This window comes from Polyodon spathula, chromosome 1 (genome assembly GCF_017654505.1).
Source record: "Polyodon spathula isolate WHYD16114869_AA chromosome 1, ASM1765450v1, whole genome shotgun sequence".
NCBI lineage: Eukaryota > Metazoa > Chordata > Actinopteri > Acipenseriformes > Polyodontidae > Polyodon > Polyodon spathula.
In genome coordinates, this window is record NC_054534.1 from 42,358,129 (window position 1) to 42,385,496 (window position 27,368).

The 27,368-nt window shown below is 36.5% G+C and overlaps 1 protein-coding gene across 1 annotated transcript in view; it reads left to right on the plus strand.

The window, feature by feature from the left end:
- LOC121320050 (protein prune homolog 2-like) overlaps nucleotides 1-27,368 on the plus strand; it is a 71,910-nt gene that overhangs the window by 35,033 nt on the left and 9,509 nt on the right. Inside the window, exons 2-4 of the mRNA XM_041258243.1 lie at nucleotides 9,477-9,643; nucleotides 17,710-17,868; nucleotides 20,151-20,245. Of these exons, the coding sequence (XP_041114177.1) occupies nucleotides 9,477-9,643; nucleotides 17,710-17,868; nucleotides 20,151-20,245 (421 nt within the window). The remainder of the gene's footprint in view (nucleotides 1-9,476; nucleotides 9,644-17,709; nucleotides 17,869-20,150; nucleotides 20,246-27,368) is intronic.

Below are 27,368 nucleotides of genomic sequence, written 5' to 3' on the forward strand. Positions count from 1 at the left end.
ATAAGTCTACTCTCTCTGGCAGCGCAGCAGCGTATTTCACTCACTATCCCCTTGCAGTGCTGTGTGTGTTCATTTCCAGTCTGACGTCATCACTAAAGCCAGCTTGTTCACAAAGCCAGGTTTAAATTTTTGAAAGAGACTATTAGCAGAGAGATATGCAGACAACCGAGCAACAACAACCTTTTCCAACTTTCCGACTTTTGGAAGGAAAGGTAAATTAGAAATTGGACAATAAGTAGACAAGACATCAGGATTCAATGTAGATTTTTTAAAATACTAGCTTTACAATTGCCAACTTTAAACTAGATGGAACTGTTCCAGTTTTTAGGGAGATAATCACAATATTACAAATTACAGGAGCAAGCGTATCTGCACAATGACAGACAATATTAGTCGGCCAGGGATCAAGAGAACACGAGGTGGAATAAGCTTTATTGATAATATCTAAAACATCAGTAATATCAGTTGTGGCAAAATGCGCAAGTGTATGTGGAGCTACTATTGTAACAATCTTGTCAATGAAGAAATTAGCAACATTATCACAATCCAATACTGCAGTACCTGCCTCACATGTTGGTGTTGTAAGCTGATTAAAAATTTGAAATAGTACTCTAGGGTTTCCCTGCCCCTCAGTTATAATAGAAGAAGAATAATTAGACCTGGCAGAATTTAGGGCTAATCTGGGCTAATCATTTCTTTGTGAACACCAAGACCCAATCACTTCCACTGGCGCTGCAGTTTTCTACCAGTTGTTTTTAGAGCCCTAAACTCATTATTGAACCAAGGAGTAGAACATCTTATTTTAATAATTCGAGTTTTAAGTGGGGCAATATGGTTAATTATGTTTGTCAAGGTCAAATTCTAAAGTGCCATGGCATCATCAACATCACTCGGTACTACATTTACTAACAGTGAAGAGGTAAGACAATCATTAAAGACCACTGGATCTAAAAGGAAAATTAATTTTTGCAGTAATTAAGAAATTAAAATATATAGTTAGATCTTGTAACACAAGATCAGATCTCGATCTCGATCACATTCCTAGTGGATCTATGTGTCCTTGTACACCCGTTCTTCATTCTTGTGTGGATTAGACACAGGTGTTAGAAACCAAGGACGCAATGCAAATCAGCAAACTTTATTGTAATATGTATTTACTTTATTGTGTTCTATACCAAAATTTTATTATTTACTCTTTTAGGGTTTTTATTTGTATAATTCAAACAACATCTACAGTAGAGGTCAGCTGTCATAAAATGTACATCCAGCTAGGCTATGGTTGGATTGATCATTTCTTGGTAGTAACATTACACTGGGTGCAAATAACGATATATCATTTTTGCAATGCAACAAATGCTCCGTAAGGTTACAAGTGGTTAATACAAGTTTAGAAAAGGCTAAAATATTTTCATAACTACAAATATTGAATTATCTAGGTAGTCTGTAAGAAATTAACCCTGGTCCAGGCTGTACACTCCCTAATCAGGTCACAAATTATTGTCATCAAATTTCGACAAATGTCAGCGCTTTGTAGCATATCTTGCACCACCAAGTTCAGACTGTGTTGTTAAGCAGTGCACATACAAAGCCTGAGGCTCTTTTTCCACTACCAATGCCTGTAACCCCCGCCACTTTTCAGCAGTATTTGCTGCCGCATCATATCACTGTCTGCAACATTTTTCGATTGGAAAGTTCAGAAGATCTTTCAGCATGAGAAAAAGAGCATCAGTAGTAGTAGCAGATGTTGTGTAAAAGCCAAAGAAAAGCTCCTCCACTTCAAGAGAATCCTTAACTATTTGAAAGTAAAATGACACCTGCTTCCTGACAGAAATGTCTGCAGTCTCGTCCACAACAACAGCATAAAATCCAGCTTCATGAAGGATATCGTGTGCCATAATTGAAAGCATTTCGTTTGTAACGTCATGAGAAAGCCATTTGTATCCACCAGGATTTTATAATTGGACTGTTTGTTCACTTTTCCTCATATTGCAAGACCCTGACAAGCCATTATAGTGCATCTGGTTTCTTTCATTTGTTTTAGTTTGCCTTGCGAACAGGCTGCAGCTACATTAACGCCTCCTTTAATGGCTGCTATTGCACCAACGGAAGCTCGATGCACACTTGATTTCTCATGACTAGTAAACCTTTGTAAGCCTTTTTGCAATTTCTGTTTTTCTTTTTTGCAATTTTCTAATTTTTTTTTTCAGTAAAACAGGTTTAACCCTTAGTGGCCCATTTATTCAGCACTTGTCAGGCGCATCATGTCCAATTTATTTTCACACGTGCCATTTAAAATATATTTTTTCAGAGTAAAACAGGTTTAAAAGGCACTGCATAGCAAAAGGACACTCAGTACTGCACCTCCAGCCAAGCCCCACCCCTTGTTCGCTTTATTTTACACATACCTCTTCATAGTTGTGCATACTGATAAATCCTCTCCTGATCACTTGTTTTGTCACCAAACTCCTCAATAGTGCGGTCCAAGTAATTATTTTATTACTATAACCTGAAAATGTCAGTGATATTCTTTGAGCCCTGGTGCAGAAGCAGCTGTCTCCTTTGTTTATGTCTGTGTTATCTCTGTGGTGCAGTGGCGTATTGTTCAGATCCGCCCCTTTTTTCAGCTTCTTTTGGCTCCTATCGGTCTCACTCAGCCATTCAAAGGTTTTCTTGACTTTTTCCGGAGATAAAACGACTAGAGACCTGTGCTTGACGACTGGAAAGGGAAAATTGTAATGTCGGACCTGCTCCGACATAGGACAGCAAAGGGTTAATTTGAACATGGTGACGCTCTGAAATAATGTCATTAGGTTCTGCAGAGTGCTTTCGATTCAACTGGCTTTTAACTTTCTGTGGCAAAGTGGTATGCAGTGTAGAGGTGATGCAGTGTTCAACAGAATGACAACAAAATTACTGGCGAAATGATGGTTTTAATTGTAATCCAAAGTCACTTGACAACAGTAAATAATAATGATAACTGGCAATACACAGCAGTGTGTATTGCTGAGTTAAATCCATGGGGTTAAGTCCCAAAACAATAAACACAGTTTTAAACACCCACAAGACACACACACATGATCACAAGTCCAGAGTGAGTGCTAAAGTGCGAGTGGTGAAATACAATTTATTCGTGGGCAATTGTTCAATGTTTTCCGGGTTTGGTGCTGGCATTAAGTGACAGCTCCAGATTGTGTTAGCCATCTAACAAGAACATACAAGTATTAGACACGATAAACATACAGTTACAGTTATTCCTTTCGTGGTTCGCTCGTAACCATAACAAAAGGAACAGATCACCTAGCCACGTCCCTTTTTGTACCGTCACAGGGTTCTCCCCAGGAATTCTGTACAGCCGGACGGCAGAACATTATAGCCGGGAGCATTTTTAACAGAAAAATAAACTTGCCTTACCTTAAATATATAATACGCCAAAGAATTTGAATAATATGTTGTTTTTCATTGACTGTATCTGGTTGCTCTTTTGTATGTTCTACATTTTCTTTTTCATTACTGTTTTTTATTATGGTAAGTTACCGTGCTTATTGAGGCACTCTGCGATTTGACTGGGGAAAGATAACGTAGGGTTAGTGGAGTTCACAAAAAAACCTTTTCACTTCCTTTTTAGCTTAATTATTGAGTTTATTGCTTCATTTATATTGTTTTCTTTATGTTAAGTTTTCAGGGCATTTTATTAATGCACATCTTATTTTAGTTTTTCGCTAGTCTACATTTTTTTAATGTAACTGTTCATTTTAATACAACAGTACTCACACACATTTGGTCACCATCAAAACCGCAGTGTAATAATCCAGCACCTCTGCACTTAAGCATTTGTATGTCAGCTGACAACAGCTGATATCCCATCACGCCTTTCTTCTTAAAGGCATACAGCCTCTATCTATGAACCCCCCATTATCTCTCACAAGCACCTGAGTACATATTGTTATGGTATCACAACAAAAGGAATATTTTTTTCTTTTTTTTTCATAGCTATTATGTACTAATATATCACCTTACAGTACAATAATAACACAAAAGATTTACTGAATGATAATACCCGAAAATAACCTTAATTTTTTTTTTTTTTTTTTTTTTTTAATGAAGTAGCCGCCGCAAATTCATTGTCACTATTTTTGCTTTGAAAATAATTGGTTATTTTTTTAGCAGTCATTTTTAATGTTTTAGTCTCTTTAAGTGATTAACACAGAAAACCCGCCCCTTCAAATCTCTGATTGGTTAAATGTTGTGTCAAGACGTAACACAGCTGTCATGTGGTTCCAAGATTTTTTTTGTTTTCACCCAGCAACGTGCAACTGATCTAGTCTGCTAGAAGCTCAATCAATTCTTATTGTTAAAGGCACAGTAGCATCTGCAAGACGGGCGGATTAGGTTTTCCAGCAGAGCGATGACAGCCACTTTGCCGAGCAGCCCGTCTGGCTGAAAAGGCCTGGGGAGAACCCTACATCAGTCACGATCCCTTGGTTAGCGAATGCAACCGTTTCTCCTCCAATCTGCGGTTGCCACATCGCTTCCTTTCTGGAGCGATGACTTGGTGTACTGTAGCTCCGCTCACTTTCTAGATGGCCAACTTCCACCTAACCCTTGGCATGAATTGTCCAAACCTAGAGTCCAGGCACTCTGTTCCCTATACACAGCAACCTCACAGGTCGGGAGGGAGATTTATAACCAAGATTCATTCTTTCTCTTTCACACTGCCCAATTATCATCATGTATGTTTTGCCTCATCTCAATTTAAAACTTAAACCTCAACATGGTCGTAACTAGCTATGAGGATACAGGGGCTTGTCCTCGGTTGTTTTTTTGCATCATCAGTGCTGATGCTCATGTGAAAATTCTGGTAAAGTACAAAATCTCAATAATAAACAAACAAATTAGTAAATAGTGTTTAGTACTACATAAACTAAAAATAGCATTGTAGAGGACTACAAATTCAGCAGTGCTATGGCTGATGCAGCGTTTTATACAATGCTTGAAATGGAAAAAAAAAAAAGTGGCGATACTCACAGTACTCTCAGGCTGTATTTATGTAATTTGATACATTACATTTACAAGTAACTTTTGCGATTAACAAAATTATAGTAAGTTAACAGTATAGTTAAGGAGGAATTAAAGTAACACGTTAAAGTCATACCTTGTACAACAAAAAGTGTACATCTTCTGGATGTGGGTTGACTAAATGCACGAAAATATCACAGTTAAGCTTCTTTTTTTTAAAGCATAGTAAAACCAAGAATACAAGGTAAAACAAGCACAGTATAGTCTGTGCCTGCTTGCTATGGCAGACCAACCATTTGTGTTGTTGCAGGTTTCTGAACAATCTAGCATATTGTAACTGTACCCAGACATTGTAATTTGCAAGACTGAACTCCACGTTTCACAATACCTAGGCAAGCATCCTACAGTATTTGTTTGTTTGCTGTGGGTTAACAGAGAAACATAAAGCACTGTACATGTTTTATTGGTTATCTGTTTCAGGTGCCTGGATCTAACCTGCCCAAAGTTCATGCTGTTCTGGGAAGTAAAACTTGTGACCTTGACTGTGTTGCTTCAGTACTAAGCTATGCCTTCTTCCTTGATAAGGTATTACTCTGTTGATATTTTAATGAGTAAAATACTTTCTGTTCTATAGTCCCTTTTTAATTTTGTCAGTGATACTAATTACTGTAACTATAAAGTGGTATAAATTTGTTTGCAACAGATTTCTTAAATATATATATATATATATATATATATATATATATATATATATATATATATATATATATAAACACCATTACATCATGGAAGAATAAATCATTGATTTGAATATAAACAATAACAAGTAGTTGTCGTGCCGACAAAAACCTATAAATACCTCCAATGTTTGGATTCAAAAGATATGTACAACATATCGAAACATTGGGCAGCTGGCTCTGAGTTAATATATAATATAATTAGGCTTGCTGCTTTTCGATTTTAATCTGCAAAGTTTGTTAAATGTCGAATTCTCAAAAAATATGAGTTCGACTGAAATAAGTTTGTATAGGATAAACGTTGGTAAAACCCCTTGCTAGTTTTTATACTTGCTGTCCTTCCAGTCTCTGTTCTACTCTGAATGGCTAAGGGTCGCTGTCAGTCAGCTACAGCACCTGTCACTCAAAGTGCCTACGTTGAAATTAGCGGGTTAAGGTGTAAGTAAGCGTTTGCTTTAGGTATATATGGTGACAGTTACTAGTTTGATTTGAAAATGGGACGTAAGAGGAAAACACTTAATGAGCATTGTGCACAATTCCCTGACCGACGTCTGAAGTCTCCGTGGCAGGAGGAAGCAGGCCCATCTGCCTTGCCTGCAGTGACTCTGAGTCCAGCTGTGCTAGAGGGATATTGCTGCAGAACGCAGGCTGGCACAGCGTAGCTCTCACAGGCAGCTCCTACAGGGCAGTGCCGCGTGCGCAACTCATAATAGACGTCATCATTATATGTTACAACCCGACCACATGATAAAGGTTATGGATTTAGTTTATTTCATAACAATAACCTAACCCTAAACTTAAGGTTCATGGGGTATTGGCTGTGGATCACCAATTAATTCTCACAGTGTAATAACTATGTTCAGTGTTGAGCCCCTCCCACACCCTGTTTATGGTCACGTGGTAGCAGTGTTGAGGGTGAATGAAGCATGACGTAAATTGTGAGTTGCACACTCACTGAGCTGTGATAAAACAGGAGGGGCAGAGCTCAGAATAATAAGTGCAAGTTAGTTCTGTGCAACTATCTAATGTTTCGTTCTGTGTATATTATTTTTAATTGTAAATGTATGCTAGAAAAGTCTGTGTAATACCTGTATAGGCTGCGTTTTCTGCGGTTTATTTGAGCCATTTTTTAAAATTTGTGTAGGAACTTTAGTTTTACAAGGTATAGCTTTGCTATGACCAAACATTATTCAATTAGAATCTTGGTAACCATGGTTTTGTTGCATGTTGAATATGATAAAGGGCTTTCTGTAAATGAGACATTTCTCAATGGCATGAAAAGTCTGTTTTTTTTTTTTAAGCATAAAGGTCGATTTTACCCATGCTGTGCTTGAGTTGAAAAATAAAGAATGGTAAATTCTTTAAAAAATAAATGTCGATATTAATCGTCAATTTGTCAAAAAAATTAAAATCCAAAAGTAGCAAGCATATATATATATATATTGTCACCTTTTTACTTGCCACACAGGCTCTCACGGGTTCTTCTCCCTTCTGAATCACGACCCAACACACAGGATTCTACTGAAACAGCGCTCACGCGCACTTTTAATAAACACCAAATGAAATAAACACAAAACAAACACCTAGCTCCTATTTGGAGCACTCACTAAGCATGAACAGGAACCTAACTATCACGCAGGACGGCTAAACCGTTTACCTGCCACAAACATTCAAAAACACCCTTACACAATACCTCAATACGACTGCTCACTCACACAGTCGGGCTCTTCTCTCAGCAGCAGCCTGGAACAGACTGGCTGCCTCTCAAATACCCTGCACCTGGCTCTAATTTACAATTACCACCAGGTGCAGGGGATTACTAAACAATAAAACAATTACCCAATTAAACCCCATAACACCCAAATGTGCATTCTCACAAGGTTTTTAGCAGGGAAGGATTTTAACCCTCTCCCTGCTATCTCACATATATATATATATATATATATATATATATATATATATATATATATATATATATATATATATATATATATAGGGCGATGACTTTTGGATTTAATGGATGAATATATGTTTTCTTTTTTTCTTTTTTTTTTTTTAGAAAACTCTAAATGAAGGCAACAACAGTGGCCAAATGGTTTTATGGTTTCGTTTCAGGGTTTGTTGTATACATTGTAAAATTGTGGAGGATATACAAAAAACATAAAAAGTATATTTCAGAACAAACCACAAAATAAGGAGCAAACTTTTCACAGCAGTGAGTGCTTAGTGAGTGTGACCCATTGTCTTATATTTTCCCCAATGGGCACATTACCCCCTCCATAGTAAATGTATTACATGGACAATTTTCCCGTTGTGTAAAACTGGGCCTGGTGTGATTTACTGTAGAATAATTGGAATGCTAGAATATTTCAAATGCTATACTTGCAGAATAAGTCATTGGATGCTGTGTGTGTGCCAGTCCTGACCAGCCAAAGGTCCGAGCTGCACCTTGCAAATGAAACCAGGATCTTTCTGGAACAGATAAGCGTCTCGGAATCCTGTCTGATATGCAGGGATGAGATTGATCTGCATCAGCTGAATACCTCAGGAAAACTCTCCTTAACTCTTCTGAGCAATAATGTGCTTACAAGGTAAACTTGCCTCGGGATGTAAATTCACAGACGGTCCAACAACAATACATGTGCGCAATAAACATATCACAGTTGGGGGTAGATTGTGTTTTGAAAGATTCAAATGGGACCCTGCCACTATTCATTACAGCATAATGAAATCCTCTCAACCATACTTAACCATAGGTGTATTCTAGAAAATATGTTTACTGATCTTATCAAACAGAGAATTAACCCTAAGTGGGCACCATGTAGACTTACTAAGCCAGTTTTTGTTGTACTGTAAAAAGACTCATATGCACTGTTAGAAATGCTGGCTTTCGTTGGGACACAGATGAGGCTGTTTTAATGATTTTAATGGTGGATGTAGTAAAGTACTGCTATGGTTGAAGCACAGTACATCATGGTTTGAAAAGCAACAATAGAATACATCAGTAAATTGTAAAGTTGAATGCAGTAATATTCAATACCCACATATGTTTTAAAAATAAATACTTAAACCTGGTTTGACAGTTAAATCATGGAATAGGTTTACCAGGCCAGTTGAATGGATGGTCATTGTGGATAGTCCAGTCATTCTGACTAAAAACGCTGCGCTGCCTTCCATTTCATCTGTTTGTTTTAAATTTAAAATGTTAATTATGATCATTTTAGATCATTTTTTTAAAATTCAAATATGCAAATTGGTTTATTGATAGATTAGTCGTATTTGCAAATACGTGAAAAAAACATCTGTTTGGGCAGGATTAGTCAGGATAGCTATCCATGTTGGTCAGGTCAGTCATTTTTTTCAACTCTTCTTTTTAGTCTTAATAAAATACACAGGTAGTGTGGCCTAGTAATGTTTTTTTTTTTTGTTTGTTAGAGAAGTCTGGTCATTAGGAGACCCTTGGGGGTGGGTGGGGGGAGGGTGGCAAGAAGCTTGACCTCCTTGTGGGCCGGTCCACTCAGCTGGAAAACTAGGTACGGTACAAACTGGCTCCCAATGGTAGCAAGATATGGCATCTCAGCTGGGCAGCTCTCAGTTAAATAAGTTACAAGAATAAATTGTAATATCTGAACAAAAATGTTTCTTGACAGCTTTGTTGCCATGGGCTATAATGCTGCCTTATATGTAGATAAGCAATTTGCCGTCTCATTTTTGCATTTCCAGTGAGGACTGTGCTTTGGAATCGTCCGTTGTCAGAGTAATCAATCCCTGTGAGCGATGGGAAAGCAGTGAGGAGTTGCAGGAGTCGTCATCCACCTCCCTGGTAGCAAGAGAGATTCTCCAAGAGGCACCAGAGCTGCTCACACTGCAACTGGCTCTTCTCCTCCGAGGTGAGGGGCTCCTCTAATGCTAATCGCCTGAGGATTTAATGGGGTGTTACTGAAGCTTCTCATGCAGATCCATGTTTTTGTTAACAATCCCTTCTAAAGGCCTCGGGAGGCTTTAATAGAAGAAACGGGGAGCCAGCAGTGTGTTAAAGAGTAACAATTCATTGAATTTTAAAGAGTGCATTTGAAAGCAAAGTGTAAGAAAAATAAGTTTGCTGCGTCATCACTCATCAGGGATTAGTAAGGGAGCTTGCTTTCTTAACTGGAACCAGGAGAGAAAAAAAAAAAAAGACAGTAATGACTTTCTCTTAGGATGGTTTAAGGTAAATGAGCTGTAATAGCATTAACTTGTTTTGGTGCTGCTCAGCTGGTGGACCTAAGTAAGCAATGTGTTCTTAGAAGTAAGTGTTAATGACTTGATTATCATTTAAAATACATAGTGATGTTCCATACGTATCAGTGAATAACTGATTTGTCAAACACATATGTTTTCGTGCTATCATTATTTATATCCAGTAACATTTTTAATGAAGAATTTAAGCAACTATAACTATATGTTTTTATTTGTTTCAATATAATGATCCAAGGGTTTGTATCAGTATCCCACAGTAAGTCATTAGGTAATTGAATATTGTAAGTAAGAGTCCAGTCAGTAATGCCCGTTTTCACACTGGCACTTTAGAGCGTTGTTGAGTGTGCACTGAAGCGATACTCGTAACCTGACTGATCACCTGAGGTAGATTCAAGTTCACGTTAATTACTACCTAAGTCATTTTACCCCACATTAGAGTAAAAAAGAATTTACTTTTTTTTGATTGAGTATGTGTCGTGCACGTAAAGATGTGCTTTACACATGCACAGATCAAAGAACTGCACGGCAGAGTTAACTCCTGCTTCAGTGTGTCTACACAGCAGAAAGAATAGTGTGAACAGAATGGGGAGCAAAGCTGCATTAACTACCCCTGGATTTGACTACCAGGTTCAACACCAGGATTGATTAAGTCTGTTTTGATGACTGAATATAGCTTTTAATGAATGAATTCCAACAGATGTTAAAGAATGTCTTTCAATAACTCATGAGTTATGTTCCATTAAACTGTTGTTCAGATTGCAATACTAGACGTCTAGAAAACTGAAATTTCAAAGGTCTAAAAACTTAACTTGGGGACAGCTGGGCAGATGGTAATATCTATACAGAGTGAACAGTGCAAAACCCCATACAAATCTGAATCAATTTTTAAAATCTCTTGTGCCCGTTTTAGTAACACAATTTCATAATTTGTCTAGAAATAGTTTAAAAGTCATAATTATATCTTCCCTTTTTACAGTACTTCAGACTGTATTATATGTGTTTTTTTTTTTTTTTTTTTTTTTTTTTTTTTTTAATGATCTTTGAAGAGCAAATCTTCTGGTTAAGTATTAAAATGTACAGGTTCTACTTTGTGGGGAAGTAAATAGCAGTTTGTAGTTCATATAATGTCCCTGGGGTAAATGTTTTATCTATTTTGTTTTTGCCACAACACTAAAAAAAAAAAAAAAAAAAAACTATGCATGTTCCCTTTTGAACTAAAACCACACAACAGTTGTTGCATCTTTGCATTCCAGTGGGGTTCAGTTTTATGTTCTTTTACAAGATATTGCAATTAAAAAAAATCCTTTTTAAAGAATCCAACGTTATTAATTTAGGAGGTAGCAGCAGTGTGTAGGCTAGTCATTGTGTGCAAAAAAATGATTCACTCTTTCTGAAATTGCCCTAGTGCTCCAAATAAACAATGTAATTCACAAGTTATCATGTTTGGAGATACTGAAAATAACTTAATAAATTCAATGCAAATGTTTCGACTGTAAGTCTTCCATGTTTGGATATTCACAGGTACAAATCCAAGTCATGGTCTTTCTTAGCCCCATAGAGGATGGTCCTTTCATGGCATGGTTGAGGTATATGTAGGGTTTTTGATTTAAAAAACAATATAACACCCCTCATACAAAAAAATTAATTGGTGTATGGCCAATAAAAAACAGGAAAATGTTAAAATTGTTACTCAATTCATGTTGACTTCACCTCTTTCCCCCCAAAAACTACAAAAAAAAAAAAAACAAACTACCTTTCCCAGTGCAGTTTGGCAATGTCCCTCCTTCCTTATTTGTATCTAGATTGATTCGATCTGAATACTTTAAAACCACCCCAACTACTGAATAGCAGCAAATTCCTAAAGTTCTATTGGAGACCAGTTGCAAGATTTAAAACGGCATTACAATTAGGAAGAGACACTTTGTAGGATTTAAAACAAAATTGCTAATTGTGGTGAAATGAAAAAAACGGTCTCAAAGTATAGCTGGCTTGGATGGGGTTGAACCCCCATCCTGAGTAGCTTGTGGGAATGTGGCTGGAGCCTTAAACATAAAAGGCTTTATTTTTTAACTTACCACGTGTAAAGCACTACTTCAAAAAATGAAAAAACTATAATAAAATATACATTCCAAAATGAACTAGTGTGTAAACAGGTTTATGTACATATAAAACTAAAAACAAAAGTAGTTGTTAATCGAAAACAAATGTATTTCTCTTGTGTGTGTGTGTCACTCGCAGCACAGAATCCAGGTTGAGATGCTGCAGCCTGCAGCTTTGCAGTTTTCTGATAGAAATGTTTCTGCTGAAGCACTGTAGCTAGCTTCAAGATTAAATCTCTCCTACTGATATTTTCCCTGGTGCATTTCTTGTACAAAATGAAGGAATTGATGGTGCTAGGTCCAGTAGAGATAACAACAGGCTTTATATATATATATATATATATATATATATATATATATATATATATATATATATATATATATATACAGTGCCTTGCAAAAGTATTCAGACCCCTGACCAGTTCTCTCATATTACTGAATTACAAATGGTACATTGAAATTTTGTTCTGTTCGATATTTTATTTAAAAACACTTAAACTCAAAATCAATTATTGTAAGGTGGCATTGGTTTTATGTTGGGAAATATTTTTAAGAAAAATAAAAAACTGAAATATCTTGCTTGCATAAGTATTCAACCCCCACACATTAATATTTCGTAGAGCCACCTTTCGCTGCAATAACAGCTTTAAGTCTTTGGGGTAAGTATGTACTAGCTTTGCACACAGTGTCGGAGTGATTTTGGCCCATTCTTCTTGGCAGATTTGCTCCAGCTTGTTCAGGTTGGTTGGATGACGCTTGTGGACCGCAATTTTCAAATAGTGCCACAGATTCTCAATGGGATTGAGATCAGGACCTTGACTGGGCCACTGTAGGACATTCACCTTTTTGTTCTTGAGCCACTCCAGTGTTGCTTTGGCCTTGTGCTTGGGATCATTGTCCTGCTGAAAGGTGAATTTCCTCCCAAGCTTCAGTTTTTTAAAGCTGAAAAAAAAGCAGACTGAAGCAGATTCTCTTGTAGTATTTTCCTGTATTTTGCTCCCTCCATTCTTCCTTCAATTGTAACAAGATGCCCAGTCCCTGCTGATGAGAAGCATCCCCACCACCATACTTCACAGTAGGGATGGTGTGTCTTGAGGCTTGGGCAGCATTAGGTTTGCACCACATATAGCGCTTTGAGTTTTGGCCAAAAAGCTCTATGTTGGTCTCATCTGACCACAAAACCTTTTCCCACATCGCAGCTGGGTTACTCTCATGCTTTCTGGAAAACCCCAGACGTGCTTTCAGATGGTACATTTTGAGTAACGGCTTATTTCTTGCCACCCTCCCATACAGCCCAGTGTTATGCAGAGCTCTTGATATGGTTGACTGGTGCACCATTACTCCACTCCCAGCCACTGAACATCTGTAGCTCCTTCAAAGTGATTGTTGGCCTCTCTGTGGCTTCTCTCACAAGCCTCCTTCTTGTTTGAGCGCTGAGTTTTGAGGGCCGGCCTTTTCTTGGCAGTGCCTGGGTGGTGTGATGCAGCTTCCACTTCCTGATTATTGATCCAACTGTGTTCACTGGGATATCCAAACACTTGGATATTATTTTGTACCCTTTCCCTAATCTATGCATTTGTATTACTTTATCTCTAACTTCTGTAGAATGCTGTTTGGTCTTCATTTTCCTGTATTTTGCTCCATCCATTCTTCCTTCAATTGTAACAAGATGCCCAGTCCCTGCTGATGAGAAGCATCACCACCATACTTCATTGTAGGGATGGTGTGTCTTGAGGCATGGGCAGCATTAGGTTTGCACCACATATAGCGCTTTGAGTTTTGGCCAAAAAGCTCTATGTTGGTCTCATCTGACCACAAAACCTTTTCCCACATCGCAGCTGGGTCACTCTCATGCTTTCTGGCAAACTCCAGACGTGCTTTCAGATGGTACTTTTTGAGTAACGGCTTCTTTCTTGCCACCCTCCCATACAGGCCAGTGTTATGCAGAGCTCTTGATATGGTTGACTGGTGCACCATTACTCCACTCCCAGCCACTGAACTCTGTAGCTCCTTCAAAGTGATTGTTGGCCTCTCTGTGGCTTCTCTCACAAGTCTCCTTCTTGTTTGAGCGCTGAGTTTTGAGGGACGGCCTTTTCTTGGCAGTGCCTGGGTGGTGTGATGCAGCTTCCACTTCCTGATTATTGATCCAACTGTGCTCACTGGGATATCCAAACACTTGGATATTATTTTGTACCCTTTCCCTAATCTATGCATTTGTATTACTTTATCTCTAACTTCTGTAGAATGCTCTTTGGTCTTCATTTTCCTTCAGATTCACAGCCTTACCAATGATCCTTCAACAGTGGGGTTTTTATCCAGAAAATGTGACAGCAACTTTAATGGTTCACAGGTGGAGGCCAATGGTAAGGTAATTGTGTCCTCGTTAGGGCAATTTCTTTCATCGGTGCAAACTGGGAGCTTCCACAGCACAGGGGTTGAATACTTATGCAAGCAAGATATTTCAGTTTTTTATTTTTCTTAAAAATATTTCCCAACATAAAACCAATGTCACCTTACAATAATTGATTCTGAGTTTCAGTGTTTAAAAATAAAATATCAAACAGAACGAAATTTCAATGTACCATTTGTAATTCAGTAATATGAGAGAATTGGTCAGGGGTCTGAATACTTTTGCAAGGCACTGTATATATATATATATATATATATATATATATATATATATATATATATATATATATATATATATATATATAAAAATAATATATTTATTATCTGTTAAAAGGTAGTTCTAGTGTTAATGAAATTTATCTTTTAGATGTTGCAGAAACACATGCAGTAATTAGAATTCTAAGTAGTAAAACTTGTACTTAGTAGAAATTATATTTTATATAATTGTGTGTGTGTGTGTGTGTGTTGGAAAGGTAACCAGACAAACAAGTAGCTAATGCGCTGTGTAATTCAGGATGTGCGCGACAACACGTGAATTCATTCCTCTTGTTAAATGTTTTTATCCTCATGGCAGCGCGTGAAGCTCTCCTCACGATATTCAGAGCTGTTCTTTAACTTCTTAGTAAGCAGACATGGACATTGAAATATCCTCTCCCCTAAATGTCTATGAATTGAGTAATCTGCATTGGTAAGGCTGATTTTTTATTTATTTTTCCTAAATCAGAACTGCATAGCAACGCATTTCCTGAAAAGTAAGGCAGACACGTTTTGAGGAAAACTGTCATGACTTATGCATGTAAACACCGCCACTGACAAATATCCTAATCATTTCAAAGAGGTTGTTATTGCTAAAAGTGACTCAACTAGCTATTAATTTAGGGTAGGAGTACTTTTGAATTTGCATTTTTGCAAAAAGATTGGTGAAATAAATAATTGTAGACATCTATTATATATTACAATTATATATACAATAATTGTAGACTATTTCTTGTAACTTTTTTCTCATCCACAAAAGCAAAACCTTTGCTAATAAAGATTTTTCCTACAATAATTTGTTTTCAAGAAATTTCTAGAAATCCATTGGCTAAGTAAACGTTTGACTACAACTATAGTTCCCCTCCCACAATTAAGCAACACCCATTACATGAAAACAAAGCATGCAAAAACAATGTGTGTGCAAAATCCTCCTATTGTCCGCATTTGAAAATGTTGGCCACCATGGTTTTGAAAGCTATTGGCCGAATGGCCATCAGCATACCAAGTGATTTGTGGAGGGTGGGACAAATCACTTTGTATGCTGATTTGGCCATCACTAGGTATATTGCTGTTTGAGTTTTTCCTCTCCTTTTAAATGCACTGCTGATCAAACATATTTGTTATTAAAACAAAACAAGGCTTGGTAATTGGTCTTTTTGCACTGAAATATGTATTTCCTTATTCTCCATCTTTCTCTTTTTGTTTTTCACCCTTACCCAATATGTATTTATCTGTATCTTTCTTCCCATCTACCGATACCTAGTAAATCTTTGTATGTAGATTTCAGTGCAATCCAGCACCTTCCATGATCACTGATACTTAGTTAGCAGTAGCTTCAAGTGTAATTTAAATTTGTATTTATTTATTGTTTCCTTTCATTCTGTCTCTTTTGTTATTTGTTGTTTCTAAATCTGCCTGGCTTTGAGCTTATGTGGTGAATCCTCAGTGATTTAGTGAAAAATTATAAAAGTAGTATTTGAGCCACAGATCCCAAACCACTGTGGCTTCGTACACACACAGCCTAAATGTGGTTGTGAGTTGAACTTTTGCTTTTAATACGGTTTAAGTAAACGCACAGTTCGGTTGCAAAAGGTAACGACAAGTGCACTAGTTAATCCTGATCAGAACAAGTAGCGAGTTCGGTTATTAATTCAGTTCGGTTTGTTAATGCGCAGCAACTGTGGGTTTCTATTAAAACTGCACTAAAACAACCATTGTAGGTGCTCGTGGATTTTTACGCAAGCAATGATGTCATCGTTTCAGACATTTCCGTGTGATAAACATGGTCAAAAAATAATAATATAGGTGCCTGATGAGACAAGTTGATTCATAACAATAGTAAATAGTGCATAATATACATTTTTTATTTAACGAAAGTACAGTTATATAATATTCTGTTGTAAGAACAATAAAAAGCAAAAATTGTATTTTCGGTTTTGCAACTTAAATTACAACAATATGGGACAATTTGTGTACCCAAATGCCACAGTGCTGCCACAACTCGTTTTTCCACCAATACCGAACATCTCATCTGTATGTTTTTGGCACTCCAGGAAAGGCCTCAGTAAATAACAAAGATGCATATATAACTCCTTAGACATGCATACATTTTTTAATCAATTATTTAGAGACCACTCAAATCATTCCACCAGCCTTCTAGTTGGAGGATCGCCTAAGTGTTTTGATCTACTGTCATGGTACTGCAGATGGTCGCCACTGTATTTAGCACTGCAGAAAAAGCAAAATGGCGTCTCCGCTGGTTTTGCAGAAGAGAGCACAGCTGTGCTTGATGAGCTCTCGATCGATTACGGATAGTACTTTCTTCCAGAAGCATAAACACAAACACAGCATCCATGCTGCCGCCACACAAACTTACCGAATGTTGTGTAATGGTGGTCCGAGTTCAGTTGTTAGTTTAAATAGGGAGTGCTCACTTCAGTGATGAAGGGCATGTGTGTACAACAAACAGTCGCAACGAGTGCAGTTTTTTGACATGGTTGTTGTGCTAACCGCAGCGTGTGTGTGTACGAGGCCTAAGAATGTTTAAGCACCCTAAAATAGTAAGGGGAGTGTAAATAAGCTACCAAACTGGCATTTGAAGCAACTTACTCTTAAAAATGGAATAACCTGCTGGTGGATAATATTAAATTCCATCTGTTTATATCAACATTAAAGCAGGGAGTTGTTCAAGAAGTAAGGGTGAGTTAGTTAGAGTTAGTTAGCAATGAGCTAATTCACTAGCTTTGACTTTCTTTCCTCTCGTCCTGGCTTTAAATACAGCTCAGGTCACAAGTTAAATTAGTTTTATGGTCTCCAGACAGCCCCCAATCTAGCTTACAAAACCACCTTGCAATCTGACACGATTGGCAGTGTCTGCTTGAGGCCTATGACTGAATAGGACTGATCGAGGTCCACTTGCAAAGATTTGAGTAACCAGTATTTGTTTTTTTTAGGAGCCATACTTTTTGAATCTATTAATGCGCCTTCCAAAGATCGCAAGTTGACCAACGACCAAGAAGAATTGCTCTATGCTATGGAGAAGAAGTTTGGGGAGCTTCCTCCGAGGGAGGATGCCATCACAGTTTTAAAGTCAGCCAAGCCAAAATTTCAAGGTAATAATCCACAGTCAATTATAAAACAACCAAAACTTTTTTTTTTTTTTTTTTATTTAAAAGAAAGTTAAAACTACCAGCTAGACTATGTAAGTTTTATTAATACATTAGGGAACTAGTTCCAAGATTTTTACTCCAAATTGTCATATTTTTTATGAAATAAAAAATACACCCAATAAAGAGACAACTCAGATTTCTGGGCTGTTTTTAATGTATTAATGAATTAGTTTATTTATTGTTTATCCATACAAATGAAGAAGACAACCAGACCAACACAGAAATTTGTTTTGTTAGGTAGACCAGTAGACAAATAAATAATGCCCTGGCATTTTGTTGAGTCTCATAAGTGCTTGTCACTAGTGAATTAGTCTTTCACTTTGTTTCAGCAGAACAGTTAATCTCATATGATAGCTGACCATTTCAATTACTTGGTTCAAGGGTTTCTGTTTTAGCAATGTAAACACAAGTATACTAAGCTGTTCCATTACCAGTGAAAACTAACCTTTCACTGCCACATTGCTTTAAACTCTGACCATATCAATGATACAGACCACATTCTTTCACATAGTGTCATATTTCAGTTTTACTTCATATTTAGAAACCATTTGATTTAATATGACGGACCTCTTAGATTATGCTCCTGGAGTTCAGGTGTGTAATGATACACTAAAGTCATAATACAATATATATCACGATATGTATGTTGCGAAACAATATGTGTCATGATACATAGAATGGTCCTGGTAGTCCTGATGCATAATACAATTATTTAATGTCAAACTGTTTTAAAAGACAGACATTAAATAGGGCAGGGAGAGTATGTATTCATACCAACTATAAAGCACTATGTTGTTCTTCTGGTCTTGTATTACAATACAAATAATACACACCTCTATTATAATACATTACAAATGCAAGAACAATTCCTATGCTCTGATTGGTCAGCCTTACATTAGACCTTTGATGTTATCCCAGCATCGGATCTAGTACCGGCAACCTCCTCACTGAAAACATAGACAGACATATCAATCCACCACAACTGTCAATAACACAGAATAAGTGACACAATTCCTGAAGTGAATTTTACTCCAAATAACATGACAACTGTGGAAACCTTGTTTGGCAAACCAACTGGACAGTCAGTTTTTTTTATGACCAGGTGAGTGAGAGTAACACAAATATAGACTTGAAAACTGTCACAATAGAACACCTTAATACAGTTCTACAACAATTTTATGCCTCTGTCAGACATAACCCTGGAGAGCCGAATGGCATTACATGGGGCTCAGAGCGGGCTTAAACAGACATTTAAATGAACTGCCCCCGAGCCATAACATTAATATACTGTCAAATGCAGGGTTCAGCTCTGCCAACAATGTGTTCATGGCATACATGAGAATAACATGGCTTATCTTAGTGGGTTTTAATGTAACTTTAAAATTGCTGCTTTTGTATTATTATTATTATGTGTATACTGTTATTTAATGGTCTGATTGTGGCAGTTGTAAAATCACTTCTTGGGTTTGATGTTGTCCCAGAACAGCACACGCCATGTTGTGCATTATTCCTTTAATATATGATGTAAAGAAAGCATCACGGTTCATCAATACACATTTAAGCATTACAACTTGTATCTTGCATTGATTCATTCTGAATACTTTAAACCCACCCAAGTACTGTGGCAGCAAATTCCCACATTTGTACTGGAGGATTGTAACATGAGTGCAAGATTTAAAACGAGATTACAATTACTAGAGTGGAGTATTGTTCTTGCTTGTGAGATTTAAAGTTATATTACCGTTCTATTATTAGAGTATTTACAGGCTTGTGGAATTTAGAACAGAATTGCAAATTGTGGCAAAATGTAAAAAATTATTAAACACACAGAAACTCCAAAAGAATATGGCTGTGACAGTAAGGATTTTGTGGGGAAGACAGCAAAGGAAAGAAGGTACAGTTGAAGTGTGTTAGTACTGTCGTGTTAATACATATTGTGACAGAAAAAAAACACCCACACATTTTTTAAAGAAACCAAAAACAATAAATTTACTTAAAACTGAAAAATAGCTAAAAATAAGAAGAGAAAAATACATTTAAAAAAAAATGAAAACCAGAAGCCCTATTTATATGCTTTGGATGGCGGTTTTGTTTTACAAGTGAACCACAGCTGTGTAGCCTCTCAAGTGCAGTTCTTTGGTATTACAGGCACACTTGGTAGGATGTACGCTCTTAATGCTCCTTTGAAATCATGTTCTGAAATATTTTATTTATTTTAAATACAGGAGCAAACATTGAAGAGATGCTGCTAAAGGAAGTGAAAGAGCTGTCGGATGGAGATATTAAAGTTGCAATTAGCACTGTGCACATGAACCTGGAGGTAAGTGCATCACAACCACAGATACTGATAGAAGCAAAACATGGGGTGGTCCATTCACTCATCAGAACTGCCACTTACAGTGCAACATGCCAGGAAGGTATGTGATTGGCACTGCCACCTCAGTAATTCATTATAGATATTCTGGTTATAAGTAGACTTATTTGCATAATAATCCATATTAATTTTTTTGTTGTTGTTGAGGAGTGATTTATCACAGTGTTTTAAAACATCACTTATGAAAAATTGCAGCTGTCTTTTCTTATCCCTCAATAGGGATTTGCTTACTTGGATACCAGTCTTAATGGTGGCTTAGAAAAAAATGTCAGTGTAATATTTTGTAAGAAAATATTGCTGTTTTAATATTTAGTTTTGAAATGTAATGAAGCAGAGGCCAGTACTTTTTTGTTTTGGTTTTTGTTTTTTAAATCATTATGAATAGTCATGTAAAGGTTGTCTAGTTTTTCTATTTCGATGCTGACATATTCATCACAGACACATTCATATAAAGTAAACCTTGTGGACTGGGGGTCTTCGTAGTCTTAATTTAATCACCTGTTGTTTTGAAAGATGTGCCATATATAGGTTGTATTTTTCTGCAGTCTGTACATTTTAATGCCATATGACCATTGACTCCTTTCATATAGAACACCTTTTTTTTGCTTCAAGTGTATCATAGGATATTTTGCTCTGTTTTTGCCAATTATATATATATATATATATATATATATATATATATATATATATATATATATATATATATATATATATAATCAAAACAACCTTTTTTCAGTGGTGACAACTATACAAAAAAATGTACTGAAATTCTAATTGATTCTCTTGAGTCTAGGCCAGTTGACGTGGACTTGGCCATGTTCATGTTAATACATAACTTAAATAAGAGCCAAACTTAATTGCAATAAACTAAACTTGAATTGATTTCTTGTTTTTGTTGAATCAGCCTTTTAAATAATTCATATAAAGTAGGTTATTGTCAGCTTAAAGTTAATACCCAAGTGCATGGCTCATAACACTTACTTTAATTAAACAACAGCATTGTAAGAATTTAGACTGACTCCTGGCACTCAAAAATTTGCTTGCTATTGTTTTGAAACCAGTGAGGTTTAATTATATAATTTCAAAGTATTAAAAGGGGAACATGGAAAAGATGAGGAGCCATAACCCTTAATTTACCCCATTCCCCTTTGGCATATTTTATATGCACAGCTGACTTTTTCACTGTGAATGAATTATTATTATTTTTTTAAAACCGAGTTTATCTGCTAATATAATACATCCACTATTTACATTATTTTGTTTTATGTATGTTTTTAACAGTAATATTTTAATCTAGTACTCACATTTCAAAACAGTATAGTTTGTGTTTAAGACCAGTGGTTCCATCTAGTGGTTGAAAGAGATATTGATAAAGTAGAGTGGAATGGTTTTGCATGCATTAGAATTATTTATTAACCATGACCTTACTACAAAATAGTGTGCTTCTATCATGTAACCCTATCTAAATGACTAAGCACAGTTGTATAAATGTCCAGTTTTTGAAAATTTGAATATAATAATCCTTAGTTAGAGCACATGAAAAATGATAAAAATCAGTATAATTGCAATAGGTATTATTAGAACACATTTGTATCTCTATTATTATAGCAGGAGTGATATGTTAAGTTCTTGATAACTTTTTCAACATAAATAGAAAGACCCTCAAGAGTCAGTGGTTTGAATCAAGTCTGTGAAAAAGCTTACAGTAAATAAATCCATTTTGTGTGGTCCTGTGGCTGCATTTCTATACAAAAATAATTTACAACTTACAATGTTTTTTTTAAAGATATTTTTCCTGATGCCTGTTGTGAGATATTAGGGTATGTGTAAAATAAATGATGTATGTAGCTGTAGGGATGCGACTTCCCTAGACTACCTTATGTCCAAGGAACATTAAACATGGGGTTCTCGTTTAGTGAATGAATAACCATTCATTTCAATGGCTGCATAGTCTGGACTTTTGTGCATATTTTACAAAGCTAAGGAGAGAGACCATTAGAGATTTAATATAAAATGAATCGCCAAGGGGTCTTCCTGCAGTCCCAGCCTTACCACCACATGGTGTGTTACTAATGTGCTTAAATGGGCCTAAATGAATTTGTTATATGCATGTCATTTGCAGTATGTATATATTTATATATTATGTTTTAATTGAGTTTGAAAATAACAAGTCATAAATGCATCATTTTTTGTTTGCAGAAGATGTATTTTAAACTAAATAAATTAGTTTCAATTAACTTATAATGGGGTGGTGAGGACAAATGTATTGTTTTGTATTTAAATGTGAATACATCACAAGCCTAAAGGAAGCCTTTATATATTTCAAAGCACATGTAGACTGATTTGCAGGCATTTTAAGCATTGCATTTTTGAGCTGAATAATATTAAACTTTAAATAAAGAAAAAACAAATAACTATCTCCAAAAATAAAAATCCTGTAAGCTGTAATTCCCTGTCGAAATGACTTTGTAGTTTGTTGATTTCTCCATGTTAATTAAGCATCCCTTGAGTATGCAGAATTCTTCTGTTTGCTTGCCCTCTGCTCATGCTCAATACATTGCTTCCATCTCAGGAACTATTTGTTTCACAAACTCAAATCTTTGTAAGCATGAAATACAGTACACCCTTGGAAAGTTGGCTGGCCTTGACCATGGCCTCTGATAATAGGTTCCTCGCAGGTTTTGTTGGTAATATTTGGAGCAGGACTGGCCCATTTGCTTTTGTTTTTTCCTCTACAGTACATTTATATTTAATCCTGCAAATTGACTGTGAAGATTGATCGGATATTGTTTAAATTGTAGTATATTATTGCACTTCACAAGGTGTATATTCTAGTGGACAGGGATATACTACCTGTCTGTGTTTTACTTCTAAATGTAAAATCTGGAACTGGGCAGATATTATTATTGAGGGTATTCTACATTTGGTAAATGTTATTTTTTTTTTATTTATTTTTTTTACTATTACCTGATTGGCTAAGCAATTTAAGGTTATATCTGCTTCTCTGAATTGAATGAACCTTTTCACGGGTATCATTTTTTTTTTTACAAATATTCATGAAACAATTTATTAATAAAAGCATGAAAAGAATTAGAATCTTTAACTAAGTATTTGATTTTTATTTGGGGACATTTTAAGTACTAAAGGAAAAAGGAAATAATGAACAAAGCATGTCATGCAGTGTATAAACTGCTTCATTTACCCAATGTCATATTACTGATTGAATAGAACTCAAACCTTAAAACGTAATGTAAAGTATTGTATAAAAAACATTTTACATTTAATCTAACCTAACCTCCCTGACCTTTTGTTCTTTATACATTTGCCTTATAACGGTAGACAATTCCTGATTGTCATAGTAATGTTGTAAATTGTGCAATTTTACAAAGTAACTATTTTCTTATTATACTATAAGTTGAAGTACAATTTTATTCTGAAGTCTGTATGATTTTATACTGAAATCAAGTTTAAAGAACAAACAGACATTCTTTCACTTGTCATTTAATGAGTTGTTTGCCATATGGAAGACTCAGCATTACACTCCCTCTCTGCATGCTTAATTAAGAGCATAAATGTTTTAAGCAAAAGTATTTCAACTCTGTTTGATTAATTAAACTATGTACTGTACCAAACACCACATTCTTTTAGTGAGAGTACTGTACACATTGTGTGGGCATCCTGGGCTTCTAAATGTTCTAAAGAAAATAAAAAAAAAAATAGAACTGTCCACCTGTTTCTAAGCAAAACGACTGGCATCCTGAGATTCCAGAACTGTCCAAGCATACATTGATTGAATCGGAAAGTGTTAATATTGGGGCACGTGCTAAGAGAATGTGGGAGTACTTTACAAATCTTCATGCATTCCCTATACAGGGCTTGTGCAAAAAAGTGGCTGCATTTACTTTAACACTGACTAAATCCTAGGTTTTAATTGAACGCTAACTAAATTAATTCGTTAAATTACTCTTGTAATAATAACAATTGTAAATACCCAAAAGAGGTGCAAGGGACACAACTATACCCGGGCCCAGTCTTTGGGGTGACCCAGCCCCAAGTCAGTATTTCTTTTTATCTTTCTTAACGACTAGTCAAAAAATACAGGTGCCGTCTAATCTACTGCGATTAGAAAAATAAACCGTAGCAAGATAGTATTGGTGGACAGTCAATCAAAACTCACATTCGCAGATCACAGCTGACAGATTGTTTATCTGGAGGCGGGATGCAGCAAGCGCTCTGGCAGTAGGTCAGTGTTAAAGTCATGTGATTGCTCTGTTGGGAGATGTGATCCTAAAAGCGTAATTGTGTGAAATCGAACAGAACTGAACAACCTGATTTGGCGAAATCGCTCCACCTTCCTGCCGTGTTCGGTGGAGCAGCTCAGTCTGCAGGTGGTGAAACATGGTGAAGCCCTGTAGGTATAATTTTTGTATCACCTACATTTTCTTTTTGTTGGCTTGAGAAAAAATATATAAAATATTAACACCATTTAGATGTTTTATTTAACATGTAATCAAAGAAACTACAGAACGATATCACCAGTGGTGGCGGCAGGATTTAATTCCTGACTGGGACCCAAATTTTCACAGACGGGCTGTTTATGACTTAATTACGTAAACGTAATGACGTAATTACCAATACGCGTACTGAGGACACTATACTGTCAGAAATAGCACCATATTCTCCAAGAACGCACACGCTACCAAAACATTTTGACAGGTGAACATCCAATTTACCACCAACAGGCATAGCAGCAAAAATTCCATAACGTTAGCAAGCTAGAAGTCACTACCACACATAAAGAAAATGATTTTGAGAATGAGTTTCTGAAAAAAGCTCTCAAACATGTATTCGACTTCCCAAAGTGAGCTTAAATTTAAAAAGCTCTCATACAGTGACTAAAAGTGAATGTCAGTACTTACCTTTGAGCTTTAAAAAAGTGTCATTTATATGGGAACAAAAACAAAACAGGAATAGAGGCATGAGTTTAGCATAGCATACATCTCAGTTGCATCAGTCAACTGAATTCAAATTGATAAAATTAAATATAGGTACTTACGTTACTGATGCGTTTGTTGATTGTCGGTTCGTTTTCTTTTTACAAAATGTGTCGGGACATAGCTAATGTGTAAGACACAAATATAGCTCTGGTTTATTGCAAAGTTGGCTAAACGTTCTGTATTATTATATTTCTTAGCAGACACCCTTATCCAGGGCAACGTATAGTTGTTGCAAGATATCACATTATTTTGTACATACAGTTACCCATTTATACAGTATGAATAACTAAACAGCCGCTGCACAAGCTGGTGGCTTGCGTGCCTTGCAATGAAAGAAAAGTTCCTGTATGTTTGATGCCGACTGGCTTAATTTTGATTTAATTGTCAATCTCTACATAACTGGGTGGGACCAGGCCCCTCAGGCCCAAGCGTGGCACCGCCCCTGGATAAAAGTATATTGGAAGGCAGCATAATAGTAGTATAGTATTTCATGTTGGATTTCGAAATGTCAGATTTTAATTGCTGTCCGTTTTTTCGTTAAGTATGGAAAACTACAGAGCGAAAGGGTTGTAGTTCAATATTTTAACGTAACATTATTCAGCAAGCTTAGTTCGACTATGAAACAAAATTATTTAATTACAGTGCCTATAGAAAGTGTACACCCCCTTTCAAAATGTTCACCTTTTGTTGCCTTATAGCCTGGAATTATTTATTTATTTGTTTTTCATTTTTCTACACATCCTACCCCACAACTTCCAAGTGAAAAAATAAGTTCTAGAAATTTGTAGAAAATTAATTAAAAGTAGAAACTGAAATAGCTTGGTTGGATAAGTGTCCACCCCCCTTGTAATAGCCCCCCCCCTTGTAATACCTAAATTAGCTCAGGTGTAACCAATCGCCTTCAAAATCACACACCAAGTTAAGTGGCCTCCACCTGTGTTAGATTTTAGTGATTCACATTATTTCAGGATAAATTCAGCAGTTCCTGTAGGTTCCCTCTGCTGGATAGTGCATTTCAAAGCAAAGACTCAACCGTGAGCACCAAGGCGCTTTCAAAAGAAATCCGGGACAAAGTTGTTGAAAGGCACAGATCTGGGGATGGGTATAAAAAAATATCAACGGCCTTGAATATCCCTTGGAGCACAGTCAAGACGATTATTAAGAAGTGAAAGATGTATGGCACCGCCAAGACCCTGCCTAGATCAGGCCGTCCCTCCAAACTGGATGACCGAGCAAGGAGACAACCAAGAGGGCAATGGCAACTTTGCAAGAGCTACAGGCTTTTATGGCCAAGACTGGTCAAAGTGTGCACATGACAACAATATCCCAAGCACTCCACAAATTTGGCCTGTATGGTAGGGTGACAAGAAGGAAGCCATTGCTCAAGAAAACCCACCTTGAATCCCGTTTGAAGTATGCAAAAAAACACCCAGGAGATTCTGTAGCCATGTAGCAAAAAGTTTTGTGGTCTGACGAAACTAAAATGGAACTTTTTGGCCTAAATGCAAAGCATTATGTTTGGCGCAAACCCAACACAGCGCGTCACCCAGTATGGTGGCAGCATGGGGATGTTTCTCATTGGCAGGGACTGGGGCACTTGTCAGGATAGAAGGGAAAATGAATGGAGCAAAGTACAGAGAAGTCCTTGAGGAAAGCCTGCTGCCCTCTGCAAGAAAGGTGAAACTGGGACAGAAGTTCACCTTTCAGCATGACAATGACCCAAAGCACACAGCCAAAGCTACAGTGGAGTGACTAAGGAACAAAAAGGTAAATGTCCTTGAATGGCCCAGTCAGAGCCCCAACCTAAATAAAATCGAAAATTTGTGACGTGACTTGAAGATTGATGTCCATCAATGCTCCCCAAGGAACTTGACAGAGCTTGAACAGTTTTGTAAAGAAGAATGGTCAAATATCTAGGTGTGCAAAGTTGGTAGAGACCTATTCCAACAGACTCACAGCTGTAATTGCTGCCAAAGGTGCTTCCGCCAAGTATTAACTCGGGGGGGTGGAGACTTACCCAATTATGATCTTTCAGTTTTGTATTTTTAATATATATTTTTTTTCTCAATAAA